The 25,546-nt window shown below is 34.5% G+C and overlaps 1 protein-coding gene across 1 annotated transcript in view; it reads left to right on the top strand.

Annotated features, from left to right (window-relative positions):
• The window catches only part of SK (small conductance calcium-activated potassium channel), a 351,468-nt gene that overhangs the window by 281,634 nt on the left and 44,288 nt on the right, over positions 1-25,546 (top strand). Inside the window, exon 4 of the mRNA XM_090164054.1 lies at positions 4,882-4,977. Within this exon, the coding sequence (XP_090020180.1) occupies positions 4,882-4,977 (96 nt within the window). The remainder of the gene's footprint in view (positions 1-4,881; positions 4,978-25,546) is intronic.

Raw genomic sequence — 25,546 nt, 5'->3', positions numbered from 1 at the left:
AAAAGCACGACTTGAAAAAGTGACAAGTTGGGCTAGTTAAAAATGTCTTCGCAAAGTGTCATAAATTAAATTTACGTTTGTTAGAAAAAGTCCGATAATTGTTTAAGTTAAAGGTTGGGAAGAGACGATAATTAAAGAAGATATTGTTATTAATATAAATAAATACGTACAATAAATAATTTCCAAAAAGAATCAGAAAAATCAATTTATTTAACAAAATGCGGCGAAAATGATAAGAATGGTTCAAATATTCCACCATCAGCTGCGATACAAGTTTGAGCGCGAACAAGCATGTTGAATCATTTCTGGGGTGATTTCCCGGCAGTCACTTATAATTCGTTGTACTTTTACTTTCTATGTTTTGTAAAACTCTGGTTGCCTAATTTAATAAATTGAATTGAATTGAATAATAAATTGAATTGAGTTCTTCTTGCGTTTCAACGGGAGTGGCGTAGACCTTAACCTTAATGTAGCGCCAAAAAAAGAAATCCAACGGCGTAAGGTCAGCCATAACGTATACCATAAAAATTTCAACTTTCTAGAAAACAGTTTTTAAAAAAATAATTTAAATTAATTTCCGGAAAATATTCCGGAAATCGGAAAATAAAAAAATTAAACATAAATTACTTTTTAAGGGGTTTTAATGTTTTTAACTTTTTATCGATATAAAATGTCTAATATCAGTAAACATACTACAAAACATTAATAGTGTTACATTGTTAATCAGTTTAAAGTTAGTCTAGATGTTTAGTTTTACTTAAAGATTTGAAGAAATGAGGCGAAAATGCCGCTTTATTTAAATTTGCAAACAATAATAGACTAATCATGGAATGAAAACTTTTTTTATTTTTTTCTCGAAAAATACGGAAAATTTCCCGGTAAAAAGGTCTCGGTCATTTGCCTTAAACGTTTCCGACTTACAACACTAGCAATTTCCTTTTAAAAGACCTTAAAACAAAAACTTCCTTATGTTTTAAGCACATATTTAAAAGTTAATTTTAAAAGGTAGGCTTAACTGGAGATCTAAGTCAGTTCCTAGGATGACAATGAAATTGGCCTTTATCACGCATCGGTTGACGTTCTATGGCGATTTGGTCATTAATATATTTATTATATTATTATAATAGAAACGATTTCTATTATGCAAATTAAGCCGATCGAGTCTTGATGTTATACGTGTTTAATCGCTAATTTCATTGTGTACGTAGAAAGTTTGCAAAACTAGTCAAACCACCAATGTATACAATTCTACCATGAATATCTCACTGCACTATCTAACTGAGCACTTGAACACTGGGTCATACAGGCGTTGGGTTTCTTTGTTGTAATGATGGTAGCGTGCGACTGGCCCAAATTATTTTGTCGAAAACATTTTGAATCTTCCTAAATTCATTTCGCAAAATTTTAATACTCCTCTTTTCGATTGAACAAAAATAAGTGAAAATATTAATATTGCACACCTTTGTTAATAATAATGAACAGATTTCGTACTGTACAATTATTTTTCTAAGAATTAATAGTGCGAAATCCAAGGAAAGCAATATATTAATCCTAGAAATCAATATATTAATGCTAGAAAGCAATACATTAATGCTATAAAACAATACATTAATGCTAGAAAACAATACATTAATGCTATAAATCCATACATTAATGCTAAAAATTAATATATTGATGGTAGAAATCCATACATTAATGCTAGAAAGCAATACATTAATGCTAGAAAACAATACATTAATGCTATAAATCCATACATTAATGTTAAAAATTAATACATTAATGCTAGAAATCAATACAGTAATGCTAGAAAGCAATACATTAATGCTAGAAAGCACTATATTAATGCTAGAAAGCAATATATTAATGCTAGAAAGCCAAACATTAGTGCTAGAAAGCAATATATTAATGCCAGAAAGCTATACATTAATGCTAGAAAGCAATACATTAATGCTAGAAAGTAATACATTAATGCTAGAAAACAATACATTAATGCTATAAATCCATACATTAATGCTAAAAATTAATATATTGATGGTAGAAATCAATACATTAATGCTAGAAATCAATACATTAATGCTAAAAATCAATATATTAATGGTAGAAATACATACATTAATGGTAGAAATACATACATTAATGCTAGAAATCAATACAGTAATGCTAGAAAGCAATACATTAATGCTAGAAAGCACTATATTAATGCTAGAAAGCAATATATTAATGCTAGAAAGCCAAACATTAGTGCTAGAAAGCAATATATTAATGCCAGAAAGCTATACATTAATGCTAGAAAGCAATACATTAATGCTAGAAAGTAATACATTAATGCTAGAAAACAATACATTAATGCTAAAAATTAATATATTGATGGTAGAAATCAATACATTAATGCTAGAAATCAATACATTAATGCTAAAAATCAATATATTAATGGTAGAAATACATACATTAATGGTAGAAATACATACATTAATGCTAGAAATCAATACAGTAATGCTAGAAAGCAATACATTAATGCTAGAAAGCACTATATTAATGCCAGAAAGCAATACATTAATGCCAGAAAGCAATACCTTAATGCTAGAAAGCAAAACATTAGTGCTAGAAAGAAATACATTAATGCTAGAAAGCAAAAATAATGCTAGAAAGCAAAAATAATGCTAGAAAGCAATACATTAATGCCAGAAAGCAATACATTAATGCTAGAAAGCAAAACATTAGTGCTAGAAAGAAATACATTAATGGTAGAAAGCAAAAATAATGCTAGAAAGCAAAAATAATGCTAGAAAGCAATACATTAATGCCAGAAAGCAATACATTAATGCTAGAAAGCAAAAATAATGCTAGAAAGCAAAAATAATGCTAGAAAGCAATATATTAATGACAGAAAGCAATACATTAATGCTAGAAAGCAAAAATAATGCTAGAAAGCAAAAATAATGCTAGAAAGCAAAAATAATGCTAGAAAGCAAAAATAATGCTAGAAAGCAAAAATAATGCTAGAAAGCAATACATTAATGCCAGAAAGCAAAACATTAGTGCTAGAAAGAAATACATTAATGGTAGAAAGCAATACATTAATGCTAGAAAGCAAAAATAATGCTAGAAAGCAAAAATAATGCTAGAAAGCAATACATTAATGCCAGAAAGCAATACATTAATGCTAGAAAGCAAAAATAATGCTAGAAAGCAATATATTAATGACAGAAAGCAATACATTAATGCTAGAAAGCAAAAATAATGCTAGAAAGCAAAAATAATGCTAGAAAGCAAAAATAATGCTAGAAAGCAATACATTAATGCCAGAAAGCAAAAAATTAGTGCTAGAAAGAAATACATTAATGGTAGAAAGCAAAACATTAATGCTAGAAATCAATACATTGATGCTAGAAAGCAATACATTAATGCTAAAAAGCAAAACATTAATGCTAGAAACCATTACACAACTAAGTCTGTTCGTAAAACATTTTACCTGGGAGCCATTCGCCGAGTGATCGAGTATCTGAAACGGGATCAGATATCAGATCAGTTGTGTTAGAATGCTACCCATATGCCGCGTTTACTGGTTCTTAGCGGCTTCGATCCGCTCGTATAGAAACACCCAACCAATTGCGATATTTTTTCGATCTCGAATGTCTAGAAAGGCTTATAAAAGAAAATATTGGAAAGAAATTGTCCTCTCAATGGCAGTAATACCGGGAAAACACATTACAGGAGATGGGGAACCATCCAAGCCGGTAATATTGAGCTCTCCGAGTGGCCGTTAGAAAAGATATTGGAACATTGATTTGGGGGTCACTTACAACTTTTAGACGGTTATTGGCCCTCTGCCCCCTGCCGGCTAATACCCGAACTAATGCTTAGGAAACTACGACACAAAGTAGAATTTATAGAGCCATAATAGCTTCCGGAATTATGGTGTGAGTATGTGACCAGGTGGTTCGAGGTTATGACTGGAAGCATCACCTGGATTTTCAGAATTCGCGTCCTGTTGATCAGAATTCTTGCTACCAAATCGGTAATTAATACGAAATGGTGTCAACGTTCTTGCAGCTCTTACTAGATTTCAAAGAATTCTTAGAAGAATAATAATAAATAGAAATTGCTAACACTCGTTGCAACTTGCTTTTTACCCTGGATCACGTGTACTTACGTCAAAAGGGACAACAGTTGTCGGTTTTTTAAAACTTTGAAGGTGTTAGTAAATTAATATTTTGTTAAAATATTAAATATTTTACGAATTATTACTAATAGGAGCTTAGAAGGTCCTTATTAAATTTATATTAAGTAAACTATTAAATATTTTATGAATTATTATGAATAATGGTTTTTAAAAGATACCTTAAAAGTTTGCATTAACAAATGATGGCGCCACCAACATTCAACCGGTACGAGTCCCGTTGAATGTAAGTGGTCTAGTTCCAGTTAGCGCAAGCTTCTGTTGAACCTGGTGGCAGAAATTGTAATTAATATTCCCTCTAATAGTTAATTACGCGTAACTTTTACCTAAAGCGAGCAAATTTAAAAAACTTATTGAGTTATAGATCATAAAGGCTACTTAATTGTTCAATTAATTTAACATCTGCATTACAATTAGTTTTTACAAAATCGTGCTCTAGCCAACTTAACGAGCGGTAAATCATTTAAATTCCATTGGTCAGAGATGACCCTGAAAGTCACCTTAGGCAACAATGTTGAATTATTTATAAACCTCGTGGGGGAATTGGCTAATTTGGGCTAATGGTTATTTGTTTAACCTTCGCTAATGAAGAAGAGCGTACTTACTGGCTAACATTGTAGCACGCCTTTAAGTTATTAAAAGGCCCGTACAAGCGTGAAATGTGTACATTCTTAACAGTTTCTCTTTTTTATATTTGGCAGGCTTCTGTATATTCGAACGCAGTCAAGACGTTAATTACAGTCTCTACCTTAATGCTGCTTGGATTAATTGTGGCTTATCATGCCTTAGAAGTACAGGTAAGGACCGTTTATTTTTCATTTTCGCCTTTTTAGGTTTGGACACGAAATTTATGCTTTGATATTTCTTGGGAAGTCCAAGGAAATATTAATCAGAATTTATAATAAATGGGTATGCAATTTGCAAAGTATATAGAGGTGTGCAACTACCATTTTATGGCGATCGAATCGAATATCAAATATTTGTTCTCTAGTCATGTCGAATATTAAAATCGAATATTAAAAACGACGAATACTAAAATTGAAAATTTAAAACGACGAATACTAAAATTGAATATTTAAAACGACGAATACTAAAATCGAATATTTAAAACGACGAATACTAAAATCGAATATTTAAAACGACGAATACTAAAATCGAATATTTCAAATGATGAATACCAACCCTGTATATTTAAAATTTCGAATACCAACCTTATATATTTAAAACGACGAATAACAAAAACGAATATCAGAACGACGAATACTAAAATTGAATATTTAAAATGACGAATAACAAAATCGAATATCAGAACGACCAATAGTAAAATTGAATATTTAAAACGACGAATAGTAAAATTGAATATTTAAAACGATTAATACCAAATCGAATATTTAAAACGATTAATACCAAATCGAATATTTAAATCGACGAATACCAATCCTGTATATTTAAATTTGAATGCAAAAACAGAGTTAGTTAATTATAAAATACCAAATAATTTGGTTTCAGTTAAGTATTTACTTGACTGTGATAGAAAATTCGACGAGGAATCGAATATTCGATTTATTATTCGATTGAATAATTTCCTGTAGAGAATAATTTACTGTAGACAATATTTTGCCCATGCCTAAATTATATTAAAACTAAAGTAAAGGGATTTTTATTTTTCAAATTCCCACGTTAAAATCCAGTAATTAAAATTAAGGTGCATAAATATCTTATTTCAATATTTATACATTACTTTTTAAGTTTATAATAATTTATAGTTTATGATATTAAAACATGATATAATTCAGGTACCTAAAAATTTGAGGCAAAAACATTAGCCTTTATATTGTAGATGAACTTTCTTGCTAGCTAAATACATTTTTGTATTTTTTTAAATAAATATTGTTAATATTTGATTTAATTTAATAATAATTATTGTTAATATTTGATTTAATTTAATAATAATTATTGTTAATATTTGATTTAATTTAATAATAATTATTGTTAATATTTGATTTAATTTAATAATAATTATTGTTAATATTTGATTTAATTTAATAATAATTATTGTTAATATTTGATTTAATTTAATAATAATTATTGTTAATATTTGATTTAATTTAATAATAATTATTGTTAGTATTTGATTTGTATTAATAATAATTATTGTTAATATTTTATTTGTATTAATAATAATTATTATTTATTGTTAATATATATATTAATAATAATTATTTATTGTTAATATATGTAGTAATAATAATTACTATTTTATTGTTAATATATATTAATAATAATTACTATTTTATTGTTAATATATGTAGTAATAATAATTACTATTTTATTGTTAATATATTTTAATAATAATAATTATTATTAATATAATTATTTAATTAAACATTAAACAAACATTTCTGTGAAAATGCCCTATTTTAACCGAGGGATATATTTGTTCAAGGATATTTGGACCCGAATTCGATCGATTCATAATTTATATTTCAAAATATATCAATACTGTAATTGTAATATTTACTTAACGACTTGAATAATCGATATTTGTACAGTTATATTATGGATTATTTAAAAAAAAATCGGATAAAAATTTAAGCAGATTTCCGTCAAGTAACGGTCGGAAAGATATTAAAGAATCCCCAGTTGACAGCAGCGATGGAGTTTTTCCGCACAGAGGCCTACACTATTTAAGAAACCGACGTCAATTACAAGGGCATTTTCTATTAAAAAATATTTCAATTTTATTCAAAACAGTATTGATTTGTATTTCAAGTGCCGTTTCGGACAAACTAAGGATCCTTTTTAATAATTTAAGATCGATTTTTTAGATATTTTGAAGCCTTCTTAAATAATTTGGTGTTTGGATGTTACGAGTCATTTTTTGATATTTGAGGAACCATCGCACTGGTTTAAAGTCGCTAGATGACTTGGGCCTAAGGTGGTGCCTTGGGTATTACCCCAGCTGATTATGATTATGACCTTTTAGTATTCTGAGATAATTTTGATATTTTGAGGCAACTTTTAGGAGGATTTTCAGATCCTAATTCGGATATTTTGAGGTATTTTTTATAATTAGAAGCCATTTTGGATACTTTGAGGCAACATTTAGAAGGATTTTCAGATCCTATTTCGGATATTTTGAAGCATTTTTTATAACTAGGTCATTTTGGATATTTTGAGGCAACATTTAGAAGAATTTTCAGATCCTATTTCGGATATTTTTAATAATGTTTTATAACTAGGTCATTTTGGATATTTTGAGGCAACATTTAGAAGGGTTTTCAGATCCTATTTCGGATATTTTGAAGCATTTTTTATAACTAGGTCATTTTGGATATTTTGAGGCAACTTTTAGAAGTATTTTCAGATCCTATTTCGGATATTTTTAGAATTTTTTTTATAATTACAGGCCCTTTAGGGTATTTTGAGGCAATTTTTAGAAATATTTTCAGAACACATTTCGAATATTTTGAGGCAACTTTAAAAGTTTTTTTTTTTATAATTTGATGGTACTTTAGATATTTTGAGGTCCCCTTAAAATCTTAACATAGGCATATTGAAGTTTATCTTGTAGCGCTCCCTGAGCCACATTTAGGTAAAGGTCTTGAACTTTTCGAGTCTACTAGGCAAAATATGGCTTGCTTCTCTCCTGTTGGATGGGAGGAGGTGTGGATTGTTAAAATTAAATGAGCATCAAAGGAAGCTTAACATATTTATGAATGAAACACGAGAGTATCCTTAGCGTTATAATCTTCGCGCGTAGCAGTCTGACCGACGTCGTCAACCAGCGCTTTTGACTCAATTAAATGAAACCGCCCGGTAACGCTGCTCATCCGCCTTTGAGCGTATGTAAAAATGTGGTCGTCGGGTAGCACTGCATTCGCGTGAAACCCTCCTGCGAACGTGACGGCTAAATTAAGAATGCCAAGAATTCTGGGAACGAAGACCGTTTTCGTCGTTGAGTGATTGCCAAGATAGTTTTAGAGAAATGAGGGCTCTCTCCTCTACCACGGATTATAACACTTCGAATGCGCTCACAAATTAATTCGGCCATTTACAAACAGAGTTCGTGAAAGCTAGGAGCAACAAACACAAGGAGAACGCAGCTAGCCTTTAAACACGCTAACGCAGTGTTGTGTATAAATTTCATTGGACGAGCCTTTACGCTGCACGTTTTACGGAAAGGGGGAAGACAATTTCCGAATTTTCCCCTTCCGACGGCAGCAGGCGCTAAAGCGTCTAACCAATGAAAACTGTACGCAAGAAAATGCACGATCTTTGACGGGTTGCGTTCTACTTATGTGGGGTGCTGTGTTTGTTGCTCCTAGGTAAAACAGTGCGCGGTTTAAATTTTGTTGTCAAAAATGGCCGACTTCCGACCGAGTTTGTTGTCAAAAATGGCCGACCACCGACCGAGTTTGTTGTCAAAAATGGCCGACTTCCGACCGAGTTTGTTGTCAAAAATGGCGGACTTCCGACCGAGTTTGTTGTCAAAAATGGCCGACTTCCGACCGAGTTTGTTGTCAAAAATGGCCGACTTCCGAAGGAGTTTGTTGTCAAAAATGGCCGACTTCCGACCGAGTTTGTTGTCAAAAATGGCCGACTTCCGACCGAGTTTGTTGTCAAAAATGGCCGACTTCCGACTGAGTTTTAAATTGACAGCTGCCCACTCGTTCGAAATTATTTCTGTAATTATCCAAAAACATTTCAATCCAAAAGTCGTCCGCTCCTTTCTTACACATTTAGTTGACGGGTATTAAGACAGATGGCGTTGTATTTTCAATGCTCGAAGCCTATAGTGTAGCGTGACGAAGGTATTACAGAGTTTCAGCAAACCCATTTCTAGGCGTAAACGCGAACGTATACCTCTCTTCCCGACGCGACATATGCGTTAAAATTTCGATCAGCAAAAATGGTTTAATTTGTTTTACGTTTAGCGAAGTGCAATACGGTTGTTGAAACTCTCTATTCAGTATAGTGCGGACAATAATACTTGACGAGTGGCTGAAATTAGCCCCCTGCTCGAGAGGGGGGAAGGAAACATGTCACCAGGGCGCGCTTCAATCGCGTCGGGCTGGTTTGATTGACGTTACGGGGGAAGGAACTTAATTACTCTTACAAGGAGACATCCCGAAGTGTAACCCACCGATTTTGTTCAAACTCGGGGGATTGGTAGACGTTCTAAAGGGAATTTATTCAATGGGCAACCGTTTTGCCATGGCAACGAAAAATGTTTTTGACAATACAAAATATTAAATTTTCCCATTGAAAATAACATGGGATTTTGACCTCAAATTGATCAAAAGTTGATCAATTTTGATGTTTTTACTGTCAATTTTTATTTAATTTTTTGGCATTTTCGAAAGTTTGAAATTGTTCAAATTTTTCACAGGGGGGGGGGGGGCGCCCTAGGAATCGGTCAGAATCCCATGTTATTTTCAATGGGAAAATTTCCATTTGTTGTTGTCAAAAACATTTTTCGTTGCCATGGCAAAACGGTTGCCCATTGAATAAATTCCCTTTAGGATTTTTCTTGATACATGAAGGTCTACCAATCCCCCGAGTTTGAACAAAATCGGTGGGTTACACTTCGGGATGTCTCCTTGTTAGAACAGGGGTTTTCAAGCTTTATTTTCCGCAGGTACACAGGTTGAAAAGCACTGTGTTTGAGGCTTAGAGCACGAGCGTGATTGGCCAAATATGTTTAATTTATTTTATGGAATTGAAAAAGTTTTAGAAGAAATGGAATTTTTCTAAATATATTCGTACCCAATGAGAAATAAAACGAAACGGGTCTTTTGCGTAACTGGTAAGGCAACGTCGAAAACTGCGGAAAACCTTTTGTTCAATTGACAAAAGACCCATTTTTTATCGACAATACGGGACTTACGACGGATTTTCAATGAGCGTTGCCATTGCGACTTAGTACATTGCGAGTGACGGTGGCGGTATCTAGGAGTGGCTAAACAAACTAAAAACATTCGTCTGCTTTTGTTTTGGTTAGTTATGATTTAGAGTATCTCTATTTTGGATTCAATAAAAGTTAGTTAAGTTATCGTTGGTGTAAATTAACACCAATTTCAACAAATGTTTTGAAGAAATCCTTGCAAGGTAGGCACGTAAGAGACGTAGAATTTAATGGCTTATCGCAATAACTGAAATCATGGTTTCCAAGTTGTGCGTCCTGATTTGATATATTGAGAATAGTTGAATTTTCGCTTAACGCTCTAGTTCTTGCAGCTCGTGGAGGAAATCGTGGTAAAATTTTGGCCTTTGGAGTGTCACTCATAATAGTCCCTGGTGAAAAAACTAATGGTGCTAATATAGTTTTTAAATTTTGAGCACAGGCTTTCATGACTTTCACTGGTTTCTTCGCTGGTGGGAGTTCTTCTTTTATATAATTTGCATCTTTAAGAAATGGAATTTCCATAAACCTTTCTGGCGCAATTTTTCTTTTCGTCGTGTTATTCCATTTATTAGTCAGACTTGTACCAGCTGGTCCCTTAGCTTCCTCACTTATCCAAAATTCAATTTTGAATAAAAGAGCCCCAACATGACTACAAACTTTTGCTAGGCCATAAACTATGTCTCCATCATTTGTACTTACAAACCACGCTTGATGGTCTGTTTCTGAGAGGGTCTGGGAACGAGCCACTTCCCCGCGATAGGCCACTAAAATGTCATTAAGTCTTGCCGTTAAAATTGTACCAACCCAAACACTTCCAAAATAGTTGCCTGCTTCAATAATTTTTCTAGCATCAGCTGGTTGATTATCACTCGCTATTGAAACTAGCAAATAGCTTTTAATTTTGTCTTTATTTATGTTTGGCCAGTTTGATGTACAGTCTGACCATTCTTTCACTGGCAAAGAAGATGGATTTTGGAAAGTCCATTCCCCTAGAAATAGTAATAATTATTATTTTATAATAATATTATTGAGAGTAATTGTAAAAACTAAGTAGAGTAGTGCAAAATTTCTTGTAGATTAAAAACAATTCCTAAGCCTTGGTATAGGTCTACCGAAATATTTAAATTACAAAACAACTGATAACGATGAACTAACTCAGTAGATAAATAGTTAAGTATTGAGTCTTAACTGTCGTTTGACCGTGACTTTAACCGACTATGTGCTGTATCGATAAATAAGTGTTTGATCTGTTGTTGAGTGACTGTTTCTTACCTATGAGCGAGTGTTGAATGTGGGATTCAACGAAACGGTAAATCATATATATTCTGATTTCTTTAGTATTTCTTTTATTTTATTATTGCTCATAAAATATTGAATATTAAATATTCCACGTGCGAAAATTCATCGAATAATTATTTGCGAGAAAAGAAATAATGAAGTAAAGGTGTAAAAATCTTGGCAAGAAAACTCTATTCATAGTGAGCCCGGACTAGCGACGCGCGAGCGTAGAGCGCTAATCGATGGGCCGTGACTCCTTTTAACAAATAGACCATACTATGTTTTGTCCACTTTTGACCGCTGATACTGGACAAACTATAAGAGCTAGGGAAAAATGGCTAGAGACAATTTTGCTCCTTTGATCAAGCTTAGCAACATGTTTCATTTTGAAAAAAATCTGTCGAAAGCCAAATCCCATAGAAGAAGTGCGATGTCCTTAGATGGGGGACGTCTGTAGTAGGCAGACTGAGACGGCGCTGCTAGCTAAGAACAGTACATTCTATCTTTAGACAGGAATTTAGCCAGCGAGAACATTTTAGAGGAATTGCAAAACCACCATCGGATTCCTGGCATTTCCAACATTGCACATCTCAAATATCCATTTCCGGTTAATTTTATTTATAAATCCTTAAATTAAAAGATACCGGATAATATCTACGATCGCCTGTAAAACTCGCAACCGCTGCACGATTCCATGTCACGACTCTGACGGACCTATTGGCTCAATAGCCGTCGAACGCCATCTATATTTCGACAAAAGTACTGAATTAAAACTGAGTTTTATTTGTTTGAAGATTAGGCTTTTTTCGACTTTATCATTGCGCGAGAAAATGGGTGTTTGTTTAAATAATAATCAGCTAGGCTAATACCCAAGGCATCTCCTGAGACCCAAGTCATCGAGCGAGTTTTAAAGCAACTGTCGGCTCTATCATTGCCACCTGTATTATGAAAAGGCCCCTGTTATTAGAGATGGCCATGAATCTATCCGAATCTTCGAAAAAAATGACTTTCGTGGAGAGCGTGGAGCCATCTATTAATGGAAACGGAAGCTAAAATTCAAAATAGCGAAACAATAACGTCGCCAGAGAACCATTATAGAGTATTATATTTAGGCCACTTTTACTCTGCTTAGTGAACTTTTACCTAAATTATATATTATAAAATATATTGTAAACAATTACTATAATTGAAGTTATTGACCAATTTACAAACAAGCCAATCAACGCGAACCATACTTTTAAAAAAACCATTTATGACACTACGTTATTTGGTCTAGCTTCGTAGCTAGTATTGAAGTTAGTTCTGGTAATCACCGTATGAGGGCGCTGTCAAAAGACCAATTTGTACAGGTTGACATATTTTCGATATTCAAAACTAGTTGTCATCGACCAAGCTATTGTCAAAATTCAACGCTCATAAGTCCTGAGGGAGATTTTGTCTTCGAGTTAGATAGCTTCCCTTTCGCAAATTGGCAAGCCCGAGGCTTCACTTAACTTACCGTTAAGACGAAAGCTAAATCGTTAAACTTAAAATTATTCAAAGGTCCTAACTGTTAGTAGCAATGTTGTCTGGTGGTTTAGGATTTCATCAAATAGACGGTTTGAGCTCGCGGCGTTTGGACAAACCATTCTTAGGCGTCCCGACGAGTTATCAAGCTACTACTAGCCCAGCCTATATAAAGTGGAGTAAATTGGTTGGATGCTTAATCTCCCTAATGAGATGCGAGTCTCGATCAGCCGAGCCAGCGCTGAAGGCGACAAAATCCATTTATCGCGTTTTAAATAATTTTGGCATCGAAGCGCCAATAGACTTAAAAGGTGAAACTGAACGCGTAAACTTTGTAACTAACAATTAGGGGATCCCAATTTGCTTTTTCCCCTCCAAAATATAAAAGGTAGACTACTGACATTTTCAGGATATAACGTTAATTAAAGTCGGAATCTAATTGACAAATTTCAACTTCGTTTACACAAAAATGTCATTTCCCATATTAATTTTTGTCGCAAAGTGCTAGATCGAAATGTCACTGCCATTTTTTAGCATCGTCGAAGAAACGAAAAAAGATGAATTTTTCACTAAAGGGACTCAAAAGGTATCTCCTGTAAATGTCTCTACTCTGCTACAAACTGGGATTTTTAAAGGGGGGGGGATTAAAATGTAAAAGTTGTTAGCGCCATCTAATTGAATTGCAGTCAAAATGTTCAGCTAATTTCAATAGTTGATTTTATAAAATAAAAAGTGGTCTTGCCCAACTTGTTAAAATGTTGCTCTTACGTCACAAGACACAGCTTTATTAGTATATTTTGCGCACGAGCGATTTTCACGCGCGAAAAAAAACCTATATTCCTCGCGACTGTAGCGCGCGCTCGTAGGCTTGTGAAAGTAAGAGACTGTGACGTAAGAGCAACATTTCAACAATAAGGCCACGTTAGTTTATAAAAAGAACTATTAAGTTATACCTAATCGGATTGAATTTTATACTTTAAAGTTGATTTACATTTATTTACCAGTTATTGGTTAAATATAGAGATGAATAATTTGGCACCGACTTTAGTAACTTGGTCCAAGGTCTACTTGGTAATAGGCGATATCATAAATGGTTTTGGTCTTAGCTAACTTATTAAAATGTACCCGGAAATTCGTCATAGCACTGCCAACTTCTATAACGCGCTTCAGCGATCGCGGTTGGCCGTGGTCAAAACATAGGGGCTGCGTCACTAAGCCTAGGTTAAAAACTTGGTTTATTTTTTTACAATTATAGCCAGAGACTTAACATCACTATAACAATAATAATACTAATGTCCGAGTCGTCGTTAAATTAAGTTTCATAAATTCATCTTTTTTCTATTCAAAAAGTATAAATATTTAAAAACATAACTTACCACAAAATTGTAAGTATGCCTTTCTTTAAAATTTAAAACTTTTAAAGATTTATTTAATGAAGCTGGAAGTCGTTGTTCAACGATAAACTTGAAAGCAATTTTATTATCACGTCCCTATTTTTAAAGGCTTCTACCGTTTGATGGCGCTCCCGAAAGAAATTTTACCTCGAATTTTACCCAGTATAACTTGCAATTTATGCTATCGCCTATTGGAAAACAGATTTTTACATGCTGCTCAATTTGGTTTTAGTTTTTTCCTGAAATTAAAACTTTATGGAACAAAGGTTTAATTAATTCGTATTTATTATTGGTCCTTGAAGAATCCATCTTGATAATGAACACCTTGACAAGACCAGAAAACCGTTTACTATAAAACTACAAATTTCTAACAAAATTAAAATAAAATACCCAATGGAAGTGATCCAGTGAATGAAGGAATGAATGAATACGCACCCTTTTAGATCAGGGCATTTTGGGGAGCACAATCAGTTATCCGAAATATACAAAATAAAATATAAAATATTTATTTTCGATGTGTAGTGGGGGGGGGGGGGGGGGTATAAAGGAGTAGTGGTGATTTAGGATAATATTTTTATCGGTCTACGAAAAATAATTACAGAAATAATTTCGAACGAGTGGACAGCTATCAATTTCAACTTCGGTCGGGGGTAATTTTCGCCCATGATACCCGCCAGTCCACATTCCCGGATTGCCTCAACATTATCTCTAAGTACAATCATAAGTCTATAATATTGTTCAATAAGTTTGTGATTTGGGTACATTTGTTCGAATTTCATTCGTCCGATCGCTGGTACAAATGTCCGAATGATCATTTGTCCGAATGCCGGAAAACAGGATCGTATGTCCGAAAACGTATTCCATTTGCCCGAGAAATTTATCCCAACTTTTGTTGGTGATTTAGTCGTTCAATTTATGTTAACTTTACTGGCGAATTTCATTTGTTCGAATAATCGTTTGTCCGTTTTTTCGAACAATTGGAATTGGTTGGTTTTTTTAATATTGTTAATATAAGAAAATAGTAACATTAAAGTGAACCTAACCTAACCTATCCTAAAACAGCAATAAGAAATACTAATTTAGCGACAGAATTCGGACAAGTGATGCTACCGATTCGGACGAATGAAACAAACAAGTTGTCCAATTTGAACAATTGAAACATTTTTTATTTCGGCGGTTCGGACGAATGAAATTCGAACATTTGTTCCACCGTTCAGACGATTGAAATTCGGAAAAATGTACCTACCCCAAGTTTGTCACGTTGGGGAATATTTTACTGAGAGCTAGTAACGGAGTGACGTCATCACCAGAAGAAAATCTCCCCCTAGCGAGGCGCTGTCAAAGGCTACTTGTGACGCGTTAGCGAGCGGACGAAAAACGGCGACGAAGCCCGTAATGCAGTCTTGTGAATAGCTCTCGACAGGAATCCATACCTCTACTTGGAATGCTTATCCTGCCGTATCGCGTATGGTAAGATCACTCTGACGGATTTGACCCCGCCTACGAGATAAAAAATCCCCTCTGCGCGCGCTCCCCTTTCGCGTTGTTGTTTGTTTAGTTAACATAGTGACGTCAGAAAAACCGTCAGCCACATCGAGACGAAAATCTCCCGTATGGATTCTTAGTTTATAATATAATAGCTCCCTATATGTTATAATCGTACATAGGCTGGGCATTAACAGCGATGTCTCCCAAGACGTCGAAGTCGCCATCTGATGGTGAAAAATTGAAATATGAGCTTGCCTTAGTAAAACTTTCGCGTGTGAAGTATAGGAAGTGTCACACTTATGTAAAATATTATACACTTATGGTACAAATAATTACATTAGATTAAGTCAGCACCAGCAAACGTGAACGGAGGAGCTTGTATTAGGTGCAGGCTGTACACACAATGGTACGTTTACACTACACGTTTCTGGCTCTGGCTTAACCTTTCTATAGACCCATGATGAAAGTTGGGGGCCCGAAAATTAATATTTTTTACCTGGAAACTCAGCATTTGGACGGAACATCCGTTTCCTTACTTCCGCCTGTATATTTCAATGGCGGTCACGTGGTTCAAAACGTCACAAACAGGATGTTCCGTCCAGAGGTATCGCTTAAGCCTCGTCTGCGGCCCCTCTTTTGTTATGGGTCTATTCTTGAACAGAGTTTGTGATTGGTGGACTACATGTTCCGAGTTTCTTAAATCGGTTCTGGATAGGTAAAGTCTTATCCGTTTAGAAGATATTCTTAGGCCTAAAATAACCCTTGGCTAGGCTTTCGCCGTCTGTATGGCGAAATGAAGGGAAAGAGCTTATTAGCACTAACCTTGTAAGATGGTTTTGCAAGAGAATGCAGACGCATTGGCGACCGCCCAGTCTAATTAGAATGGCTTCGGTTACTTACCGCGCTTCATTTCGGAAAATTGCGAGTTCCGGAGAGAAGTCATCTATCATCTTAATTCTCCGTCTGCAGGCAGGCTAGAACGGTGCCACCTTTGCTGACTGTCGTCTTATACAATATCGAACTTATACACGACCTGGAAAACCTTGAAAAATCAGGAATTTTGATAAGGGCCCTAAAATGTCAGGGAAAAGTCATAGATTTCCAAAATGACCCCATAAAGTCAGGGAAAAGTCAGGTATTTTGAAAATGGCCCCATAAAGTCAGGGAAAAGTCAGGTATTTTGAAAATGGCCCCATAAAGTCAGGGAAAAGTCAGGTATTTTGAAAATGGCCCCATAAAGTCAGGGAAAAGTCAGGTATTTTGAAAATGGCCCCATAAAGTCAGGGAAAAGTCAGGTATTTTGAAAATGGCCCCATAAAGTCAGGGAAAAGTCAGGTATTTTGAAAATGGCCCCATAAAGTCAGGGAAAAGTCAGGTATTTTGAAAATGGCCCCATAAAGTCAGGGAAAAGTCAGGTATTTTGAAAATGGCCCCATAAAGTCAGGGAAAAGTCAGGTATTTTGAAAATGGCCCCATAAAGTCCGGGAAAAGTCAGGTATTTTGAAAATGGCCCCATAAAGTCCGGGAAAAGTCAGGTATTTTGAAAATGGCCCCATAAAGTCCGGGAAAAGTCAGGTATTTTGAAAATGGCCCCATAAAGTCAGGGAAAAGTCAGGTATTTTGAAAATGGCCCCATAAAGTCAGGGAAAAGTTGAAAATAGCCCCAAAAAATTCGGGGAAAAGTCAGGGATTGTAACGTTAATTAATATTTGGCATCTCCCCTAAAATATGGCTACCTTTTAAATTTATGAACGTCCCCTTTTCAATTTGGTGACATGGCTCTACCCCTCTGGTTTTACCCAATATCCGTTTTCGGCTCTCTGGAATTGCCCAACTCGTGCTGATAGCTACCGCAGTGCGCGAAGTAATTTCCCTCCATGGAAGCACATTTTAAAACCCCGTAGACAGTTCCTCTCGACCATTGTCCAGAAGGATTAAAAAGCCGGACACACGTGGGAGAGGGATTATTCGAGTAGAGACTCCGTATCCTGATGAGAACACCCGTTCCAGCGATGAAGCTGAAACCTGCGACGACAAAGTAAACCGCGGGTTCCGACGACCCTCCTCTTTGAACCGGTCAAGAACCTTGTTTTTACCGCGAACTAAAATTATGTTCCGCGCAGTACGCAGTGTCACCCTGTGCACAACATTATTCGGCCAAGTCGTCGCGCGAGGCAAGACTTCTTCAAATCTTCTTTGAACCCTGGACAGTATCAAGATCTTCAGGAAGCTTAAGTATAAAAACTTTATTACGTTGGGTAACCAGAGAGCCAAATCAAACCCCTTGTTTTATTATATAATGTTTTTGTGCGACATAAACCCTGTTCTTAAAATAAACTTATTTGATCGATTTTAATCCGCTGTGATTACTTTATTAAATATTATTAATTCAAATGTTGACACTTTTAATCTTAATTACTAAATAATCCCCTAGACATAACGAACCAAGTACCTTAATTAACCATCTCATTTAAAAAGTGTCACAGGATATTGAAAATGGTCTTAAAAAGTCAGGTATTTTGAAAATGGCCCCATAAAGTCAGGGAAAAGGTAGAGATTTTGAAAATAGCCCCAAAAAAGTCAGAGAAACGTCAGGGATTTTGAAAATGTCCCTATAAAGTTAGGGAAAGTCAGGGATTTTGAAAATAGCCTAATCATTTCAGAGAAAAGTCCGGGATATTGAAAATCGTCTCAAAAAGTCCGGGATTTTGAAAATGGCCCAAAAAAAAGTCAGGGAAACGTCAGGGATTTTGAAAATGGTCCCATAAAGTCAGGGAAAAGTCAAGGATTTTGAAAATGGTCCCATAAATTCAGGGAAAAGTCCGGGATATTGAAAACGGTCTCAAAAAGTCCGGGATTTTGAAAATGTCCCAAAAAAGTCAGGGAAACGTCAGGGATTTTGAAAAGGGCCCCACAAAAGTCCTGAAAAGTTCGAGATTTTGAAAATGGCCCCACAAAAGTCTGAAAAAGTTCGAGATTTTGAAAAGGGCCCCAAAAAAGTGAGGGAAACGTCAGGGATTTTGAAAATAGCCCCCAAAACCAAGCAAATAAATTTTTAAGATGAAAATATTATTAATTTACCCTTGTAAAGAGTCAAACGTTGCTTGCAATTTTTAAATCAATTTAATTTTTGTTCCAGAATAGTCTCTAATCGGAATTCTCAATTTGATCATAAATTTACTGAGCTCGAAAATGATTTCCTTCGAATCTGAATCCGGTCATAAATTTCCTAAGCTCGAAAATGATTTATCTGGAATCTGAATCCCGAATTTGATCATAAATTTACTGAACTCGAAAATGTTTTCCTTCGAATCTGAATCCCGTATTCGATCAAAAATTTACTAAGCTGGAAAATTATTTTTCTCGAATCTGAATCCCGAATTTGATCATAAATTTACTAAGCTGGAAAATTATTTTTCTCGAATCTGAAGATTTTAGAATGCCTTTGATTATTTAAATAGGGATGCTGAACAGTATCGAATTTTCGTAGGATCGAATTTTTTCAAACATTCGTAAGGTTTTAGTTAATAATGGATTTTTCTCGAAACTGAAAAGAGTCGACGACGAGGTGTTCAAATTCGAACAGTCTCGAAACTGAAAAGAGTCGACGACGAGGTGTTCAAATTCGAACAGTCTCGAAATTGAAAAGAGTCGACGACGAGGTGTTCAAATTCGAACAGTCTCGAAACTGAATAAAATCGAAATTGACACAAAAATTTACTAATTCCCAGAAATGATTTGTGTAGAATTTTAATAAGATCGAAATTGTCAAAAACTTACTAAACCAGGAAATTATTTGTCTCTAATCTGATTATGATTGAAATCTGAATCAACCACTTACTAAAAAATTAAACAATAACAGAAATTTCACGTTCTGTTACAAATCTTGATGAAAATATGATATTACAGACGTATAGGTTTAAATTAAATTCTGAATCCACTAAGATAATAAGGAAACTTCCCCAAATTCATAAACATACGCCCTAACATTTCCATTTTTGATGCGGGTACCAGAAATAAATGTTTCCTGAGATTAAAACCCTGAGAGTAGGAGGGTCCTCTAGCCTTTGACAATAGTAACGAACAACGTTCATTTCTAGCGCGTGAAGCTTGTTTTCCACTAGCGCGCGCAACGACGCGTTTCTCAGCTTTGAAACGTTCAAACGTTTTTACGCGCGTAAAGAAAATAACATTATGACGCGCGCTAGTGGAAAACAAGCTTGATACTCTAAATTTTCGGCAACGCACTAGACAAACCGTATTTGACCTTATAAAACTAATACATAATTCAAACGACGGATTAATCAATACCCTATTAATGTACCTTTCGATTTCCAATTCGTTCGGAGCAAAAAACTGTGTTCGCCCAATACTATAGTCTAAAGTAAATACATCAGATTTATTTGTATGTGTTGTCGGGCCCAACCGGGTTCGGAGAAAACAATGAATTTTAAATTTGGAAATCCCTTTTTTTAGTCTAACATTTAAAGGCTCTTATCGGCGTTGAAATTGGATTCGTGGGTGATGTTGCGGTGGTTGTAGCTTTAATATTTTAATAGCAATGTGGGCTATTTTTAACCTAAAACGTCTGTCTGTAAATGTTCCAACAGGGATATAGTCAGGGAGCGGTTAACGATAAAAACCAATACACTAGTGCTACACTTTCGGCTATAATGTAAAACGACATCGAACCAGTGGCGAGATAGTATCTATATTTTTGAACGTTGGGGCACTAGTGTTACACTGGTTCTCCTACACCCGAAATAATTCGGAGATACAACATTTGAACATTTCTTCCAATATATAAAAAAATTATTACGCTTAAGATGTTTTTAACGTTTTTAAGCCACGTAAACTTACTAAAGTTTAGACGCTTAAATAAAACCTGTTCAGCGAGTCGCCTAGAAGTAGTTATACTGAGAGCCAGGACATACTTGTAAAAGAGTTATATTTTAAAGCGCGCGCTGCTTAATATTTCAATACAGAAGGGCTCGTTCAATTTCGCCCGCTCCACCTGATAGCAAAAATTCGCGCCAACTTTAGCTTAAATAAAAATAACAAAAACACGTGACTATTTTATTCAGTGAGTCGTGTCCATGCGCGTTACAGAGGAAAGAAAAATAGAGCGGCATTTATTGAAGTGCCTATTAGATTCGTGTTTAACGGTGAGCGTGGTGAGGTGTTTAACAGCTGATGCGAAAAATACTACACTTTGATCTTAGACTTTATTTCAAAAGTATATTTTATACCAAACAATCTATTTTGTAAAAAAGAATATATTTTAGAAACCCCTATTACTACACATAAATGTGTTGTTACTTTTTAAAAATATAAATTACAGCATTACACCAAAAACTACACAGTAAAGAAATGTAGACATAAATTGATTGATTTCTAAAATTGGAGTCTTTTTGGAGAAATCTAGCGATTAATTACAAAACACCAAACACAAAATCGTATTCGCAGTCTACTGGTAGTTCTCGTTTATAATGTTAGAGGAATGTAATACAGTAAAAATATTGGATATCCAGATGTAGTAAAAACATTTTCAACAAAGTTGAAGATATTTTTACTTTCTTTAGAGTAAACACGGTAGATTTGATATTTATATAAACTTGGAGCTTTACCAACTATAGCTTGCCCCACGAGTAAAGTTTTAAAATTCACGTAAGTTGAAGAAAAAAATATATTTTTATTTTTTAAGCAAAACTTCTTTTCCTGGAAGTTTTATTTTCCGCTTTCGCAGACTTGGCAAGGTTTGTCCATTATCAAGTTACCGAGTTATAAAACGAACAAAGAACCGACCTTTTGGATTTTTTTAAATATAAAACGTTTAGCCCGCACTCTGTTTACGAGATTCGGAGAAACTTATACATTGGTGACTCCGTAGTGAAGCTGGGACGCAACACAAACGTAGATTTGCTCTAGATATTTTGAAAGAATGGCTTAAAAGTTAAGTCTGTACGTTTAGTTACATTCACAGATCGAATCGAATTCGTATGGAATTACGGTACGATTTGTTTGAAAGTTTCCTTTATTTAAAGCAAGTGTCGGCTCTTGGTGAAGTAGCTCTTTTTTCAACAGATGTCGCTAGCGTCGAAATCAAAACAAGATGCTGAAGCTACATTTTGACTCAAAAGGCGGGACATAAAAGTATGGTTCGCGTTGATTGGCTCGTTTGTAAATTGGTCAATAACTTCAATTATAGTAATTGTTTACAATATATTTTATAATATATAATTTAGGTAAAAGTTCACTAAGTAGAGTAAAAGTGACCTAAATATAATACTCTATAATGGTTCTCTGTCGACGTTATTGTTTCGCTATTTTGAATTTTAGCTTCCGTTCCCATTAATAGATGGCTCCACGCTCTCCACGAAAGTCATTTTTTTCGAAGATTCGGATAGATTCATGGCCATCTCTAATAACAGGGGCCTTTTCATAATACAGGTGGCAATGATAGAGCCGACAGTTGCTTTAACACAGTATTGTGCTATTATTATTTTTACTAATTAATAGTTTGTTTTATAAACTGAAATGAAGACATCAATTAAGAGACAGCGTTATTACAATATCATAAGTTAATAGTATACCAGCTCCCTATAAGTTTGAATCCGCCATCAATAATCAGAACCGGTATACGTGACTCCCTCCGGAGATTTTTTGCTCAATATTTTTAGCTTCTTCAACTTCCATGGATACGAGATGGACAGAAGCGCGCGAAGTTAGCACGTTGAGCGGAACTAGCCCTAACGACGCTTGTTTTGGAATTTAGGCTTAACGAGCTTCGATCCCGTCGTTGAAACGAAACCGTATTTCACAGGCAAGATCATATTTCGATTTTTCGCCGTCAGATGGCGACTACGACGTCTTGGGAGAAATCGCTGTTAACGCGCAGCCTATGTGCGATTCTAGCATATAGGAAGCTTTTATATTATAAACCAGGAATCCATACCTCTACTCGGAATGCTTATCGCGGCAGATTTTCGTCTCGACGTGGCTGACGGTTTTTGTGACGTCACTATGTTAACTGAACAAACAACAACGTGAGAGGGGAGCACGTGCAGAGGGGATTTTATATCTCGTAGGCGGGTCCAAAGCCGTCAGAGTGATCTTACCATTCGCGATAAGCCAGGATAAGCATTCCAAGTAGAGGTATGGATTACTGTATAAACTTTTAATAATCCCGCCTTCCCCCTCTACTTACGCCACTGAACCAAGTCATTCTCCCTAAGTATATATAAATACAATCTTGATAATGTTTATAAATATTGTCATTCTCCCTAAGTATATAATGTTTGTAAATATTGTATATTAGCAAGAACTAATTTATGTATACATAAATTAGTTCTTGATATTAGCAATATGGTCCGACAGATGGCGAATAGATCGATCCTTGAAATAAGCTCCACCCCCAAATTTTGAAAAGGAGTAGATCTTGAGCCGTTTTGTGCTCGGCCAGCTTGTTTATCGCTCTGGAGGGGAAAGACAAAGAAAATCAATACTTTGGCGGTTTTTTGGTCTTCTTTGAGCCTCCGTTTGCATCGCTTGTTAAAATTGAAGATCCCTTTGTCGTGAACGGTTCTCAAGACAGCCCTAAATGCGGGCAGGGGAATCGGAGATGGAAGAAATATATTTAACGCCGCTCTAAACGAAAGTAAATGATCCGAAGTAACAGGAATAAAAAATACCAAAAAAGGCTTAAAATTGAATCAAGCCGCGAAACGCATCACGGCCAACTGCGCACTAGTGGTTTTCATTTTTATAAACAGAATCCTATAATCCCTCTTAAGTATAGGCTTCCATTTTCGACAAGTTTCATTTTTATTATTTCGTTTTTAACGGGATAGTTTTATTATTTAAACCTGACTATGCAGTTTTGATTTAAATGAATATTGTAATATTTTAGAATACTTTTTGACTTCAAAACTACCTCTTTCAATATGAAGTAAATTAAATATACCCCTCCATTCTTCCTTTACTTCAATGCTTTCCTTTATTTTCCTATAATTTAACCATTTTTCCTTTATTTTCCTACAATTTACCATTTTTTCTTTATTTTCCTATAACTAAAACTAGACCATGGTGCCCGTAGTTCGTCACAACAGAGTCCTCTTTTAAGTTTAAATAAATATACTCTAGATTTAATCATTAGATTATAGTAGAAATCCAGGTTGTTGTGACTGACCAATTCAATAAATAAATGGATAAAAATTGGTTTGATTTTTCAACGTCGTGTGTCGCTACTGCCGGCTGAAACTACGTACTCGTTATAAACGGAACGATAAATTTTCTCGCTAACGAAAGAATTAAAAATATTTGTCTCAGAATTCTTGATTATGCTACAAACGTAAGCTTATTCGAATAGTTTAGAATTCCATCCATTAATTTAAAACGGAATGAAAGTTCAAAGGCTTAGCGAGACTCTATGAAACTGAAATTACGTTTAAGGCAGACTTCAAAATTTCAAAGTGGGCCAGATTATATTTCAATTATAAATATACTGGCTTCCTTAACTTGGAAGTTTTAGTGGAGGTAATTCGGACGGCCAGTTTATGGCAAAATATTGACTTTGCTTTCTTCCAATCTTTCAAGTGACCGAACAGGGAATGCTAAAATTTAATTAGCGCCGAGTATTAAATAATAAAAGGTTTAATTTCCATTCGGGCTGTGTACACTTTTATGCAATTGAATTAATATTTTGCTAACTTAAATTAAAATGAATGAAACTTTGATTAACTTAAAATTTTAAAAATGAAATGAACCTAAAAATAATTTAAATTATTGATTTCTTCGCAATAGGTAAAGCGACCCCTAGTGAATAAACTACAGCACTAATTGCCGTGCAATTTCACAAAGCTTTGGTCTAAAACTTAATTTCTTCATAGTTAAACGCGGATTTTAATTTATGAATTAATAAAATGAGCCCGGAATGTAACAGGGTTGCCACACGTCAGGGAAAAATCAGGGAATTTAAAAATAAGTCAGGGAATTTTAAGAATTTGTAAAAATTCAGGGAATTTTAAGAATTTGTAAAAATTCAGGGAAAAGTCAGGGAATTCAATTTTATATTGACACTTGTTGAAGGTAATTTTACTCTATGACAAATTCTATGATTATCATTTATTTCTTGAAAGTTTGGCTAATTTTATCAACATTGCAATAACCTTTTTACTGAAATACAAGTTCATTTAAATTTATTAACTACTGATAAAAGTAAAATATATATGTATATAAAAAGTCAGGGATAATCTAATGAAACGAATATTTAGAAGTTGCAGCGCGTTGATCACAAAGTACCTTCTAGAGTCCAAAGTTCCGTGCTAATTATTAGTGTTTTTCTCCAAACATTCCGTCTGAAAGGTGGTTTTTGGAATATTTGAATAATTGCGAAAATCGACGAATTGGAACTCGAAAACCACTATCGGCCTAACCGTACTAAATGATATAGCTTTTTCTATATAGTTTGTATATAGAATGTAGTTGACCCCTGAAGAGTTTCATCACAATCTGTAAAGCAGATTTTTAAATATTTCGATATAAATGAAAGGGCGTTGCGATCAAACTATTGCTAATTAATATGAAATTTTTCTATCTTGATTCATGACGAGTTTTATCACAATCTGTAAATCAGATTTTGGAATATTTCTATATAAATGAAAGAACGAAATTTGAAGTGGACTAATTGAAACTCGCCAACCCCTAGCGGCCAAACGACCGTACTAAATGATGTGGCGTTTTCCACAATGCTTCTATCTAGACCCTAGTTTATCCACGAAGAGTTTCATTAGA

The sequence above is a fragment of the Leiobunum rupestre genome, chromosome 11, assembly GCF_980474605.1.
Source record: "Leiobunum rupestre chromosome 11, qqLeiRupe1.1.hap1, whole genome shotgun sequence".
In the NCBI taxonomy this organism is placed as follows: Eukaryota; Metazoa; Arthropoda; class Arachnida; order Opiliones; family Sclerosomatidae; genus Leiobunum; species Leiobunum rupestre.
Note: the sequence above shows the minus strand (reverse complement) of the source record. Positions and strands in the feature narration are given on the sequence as shown.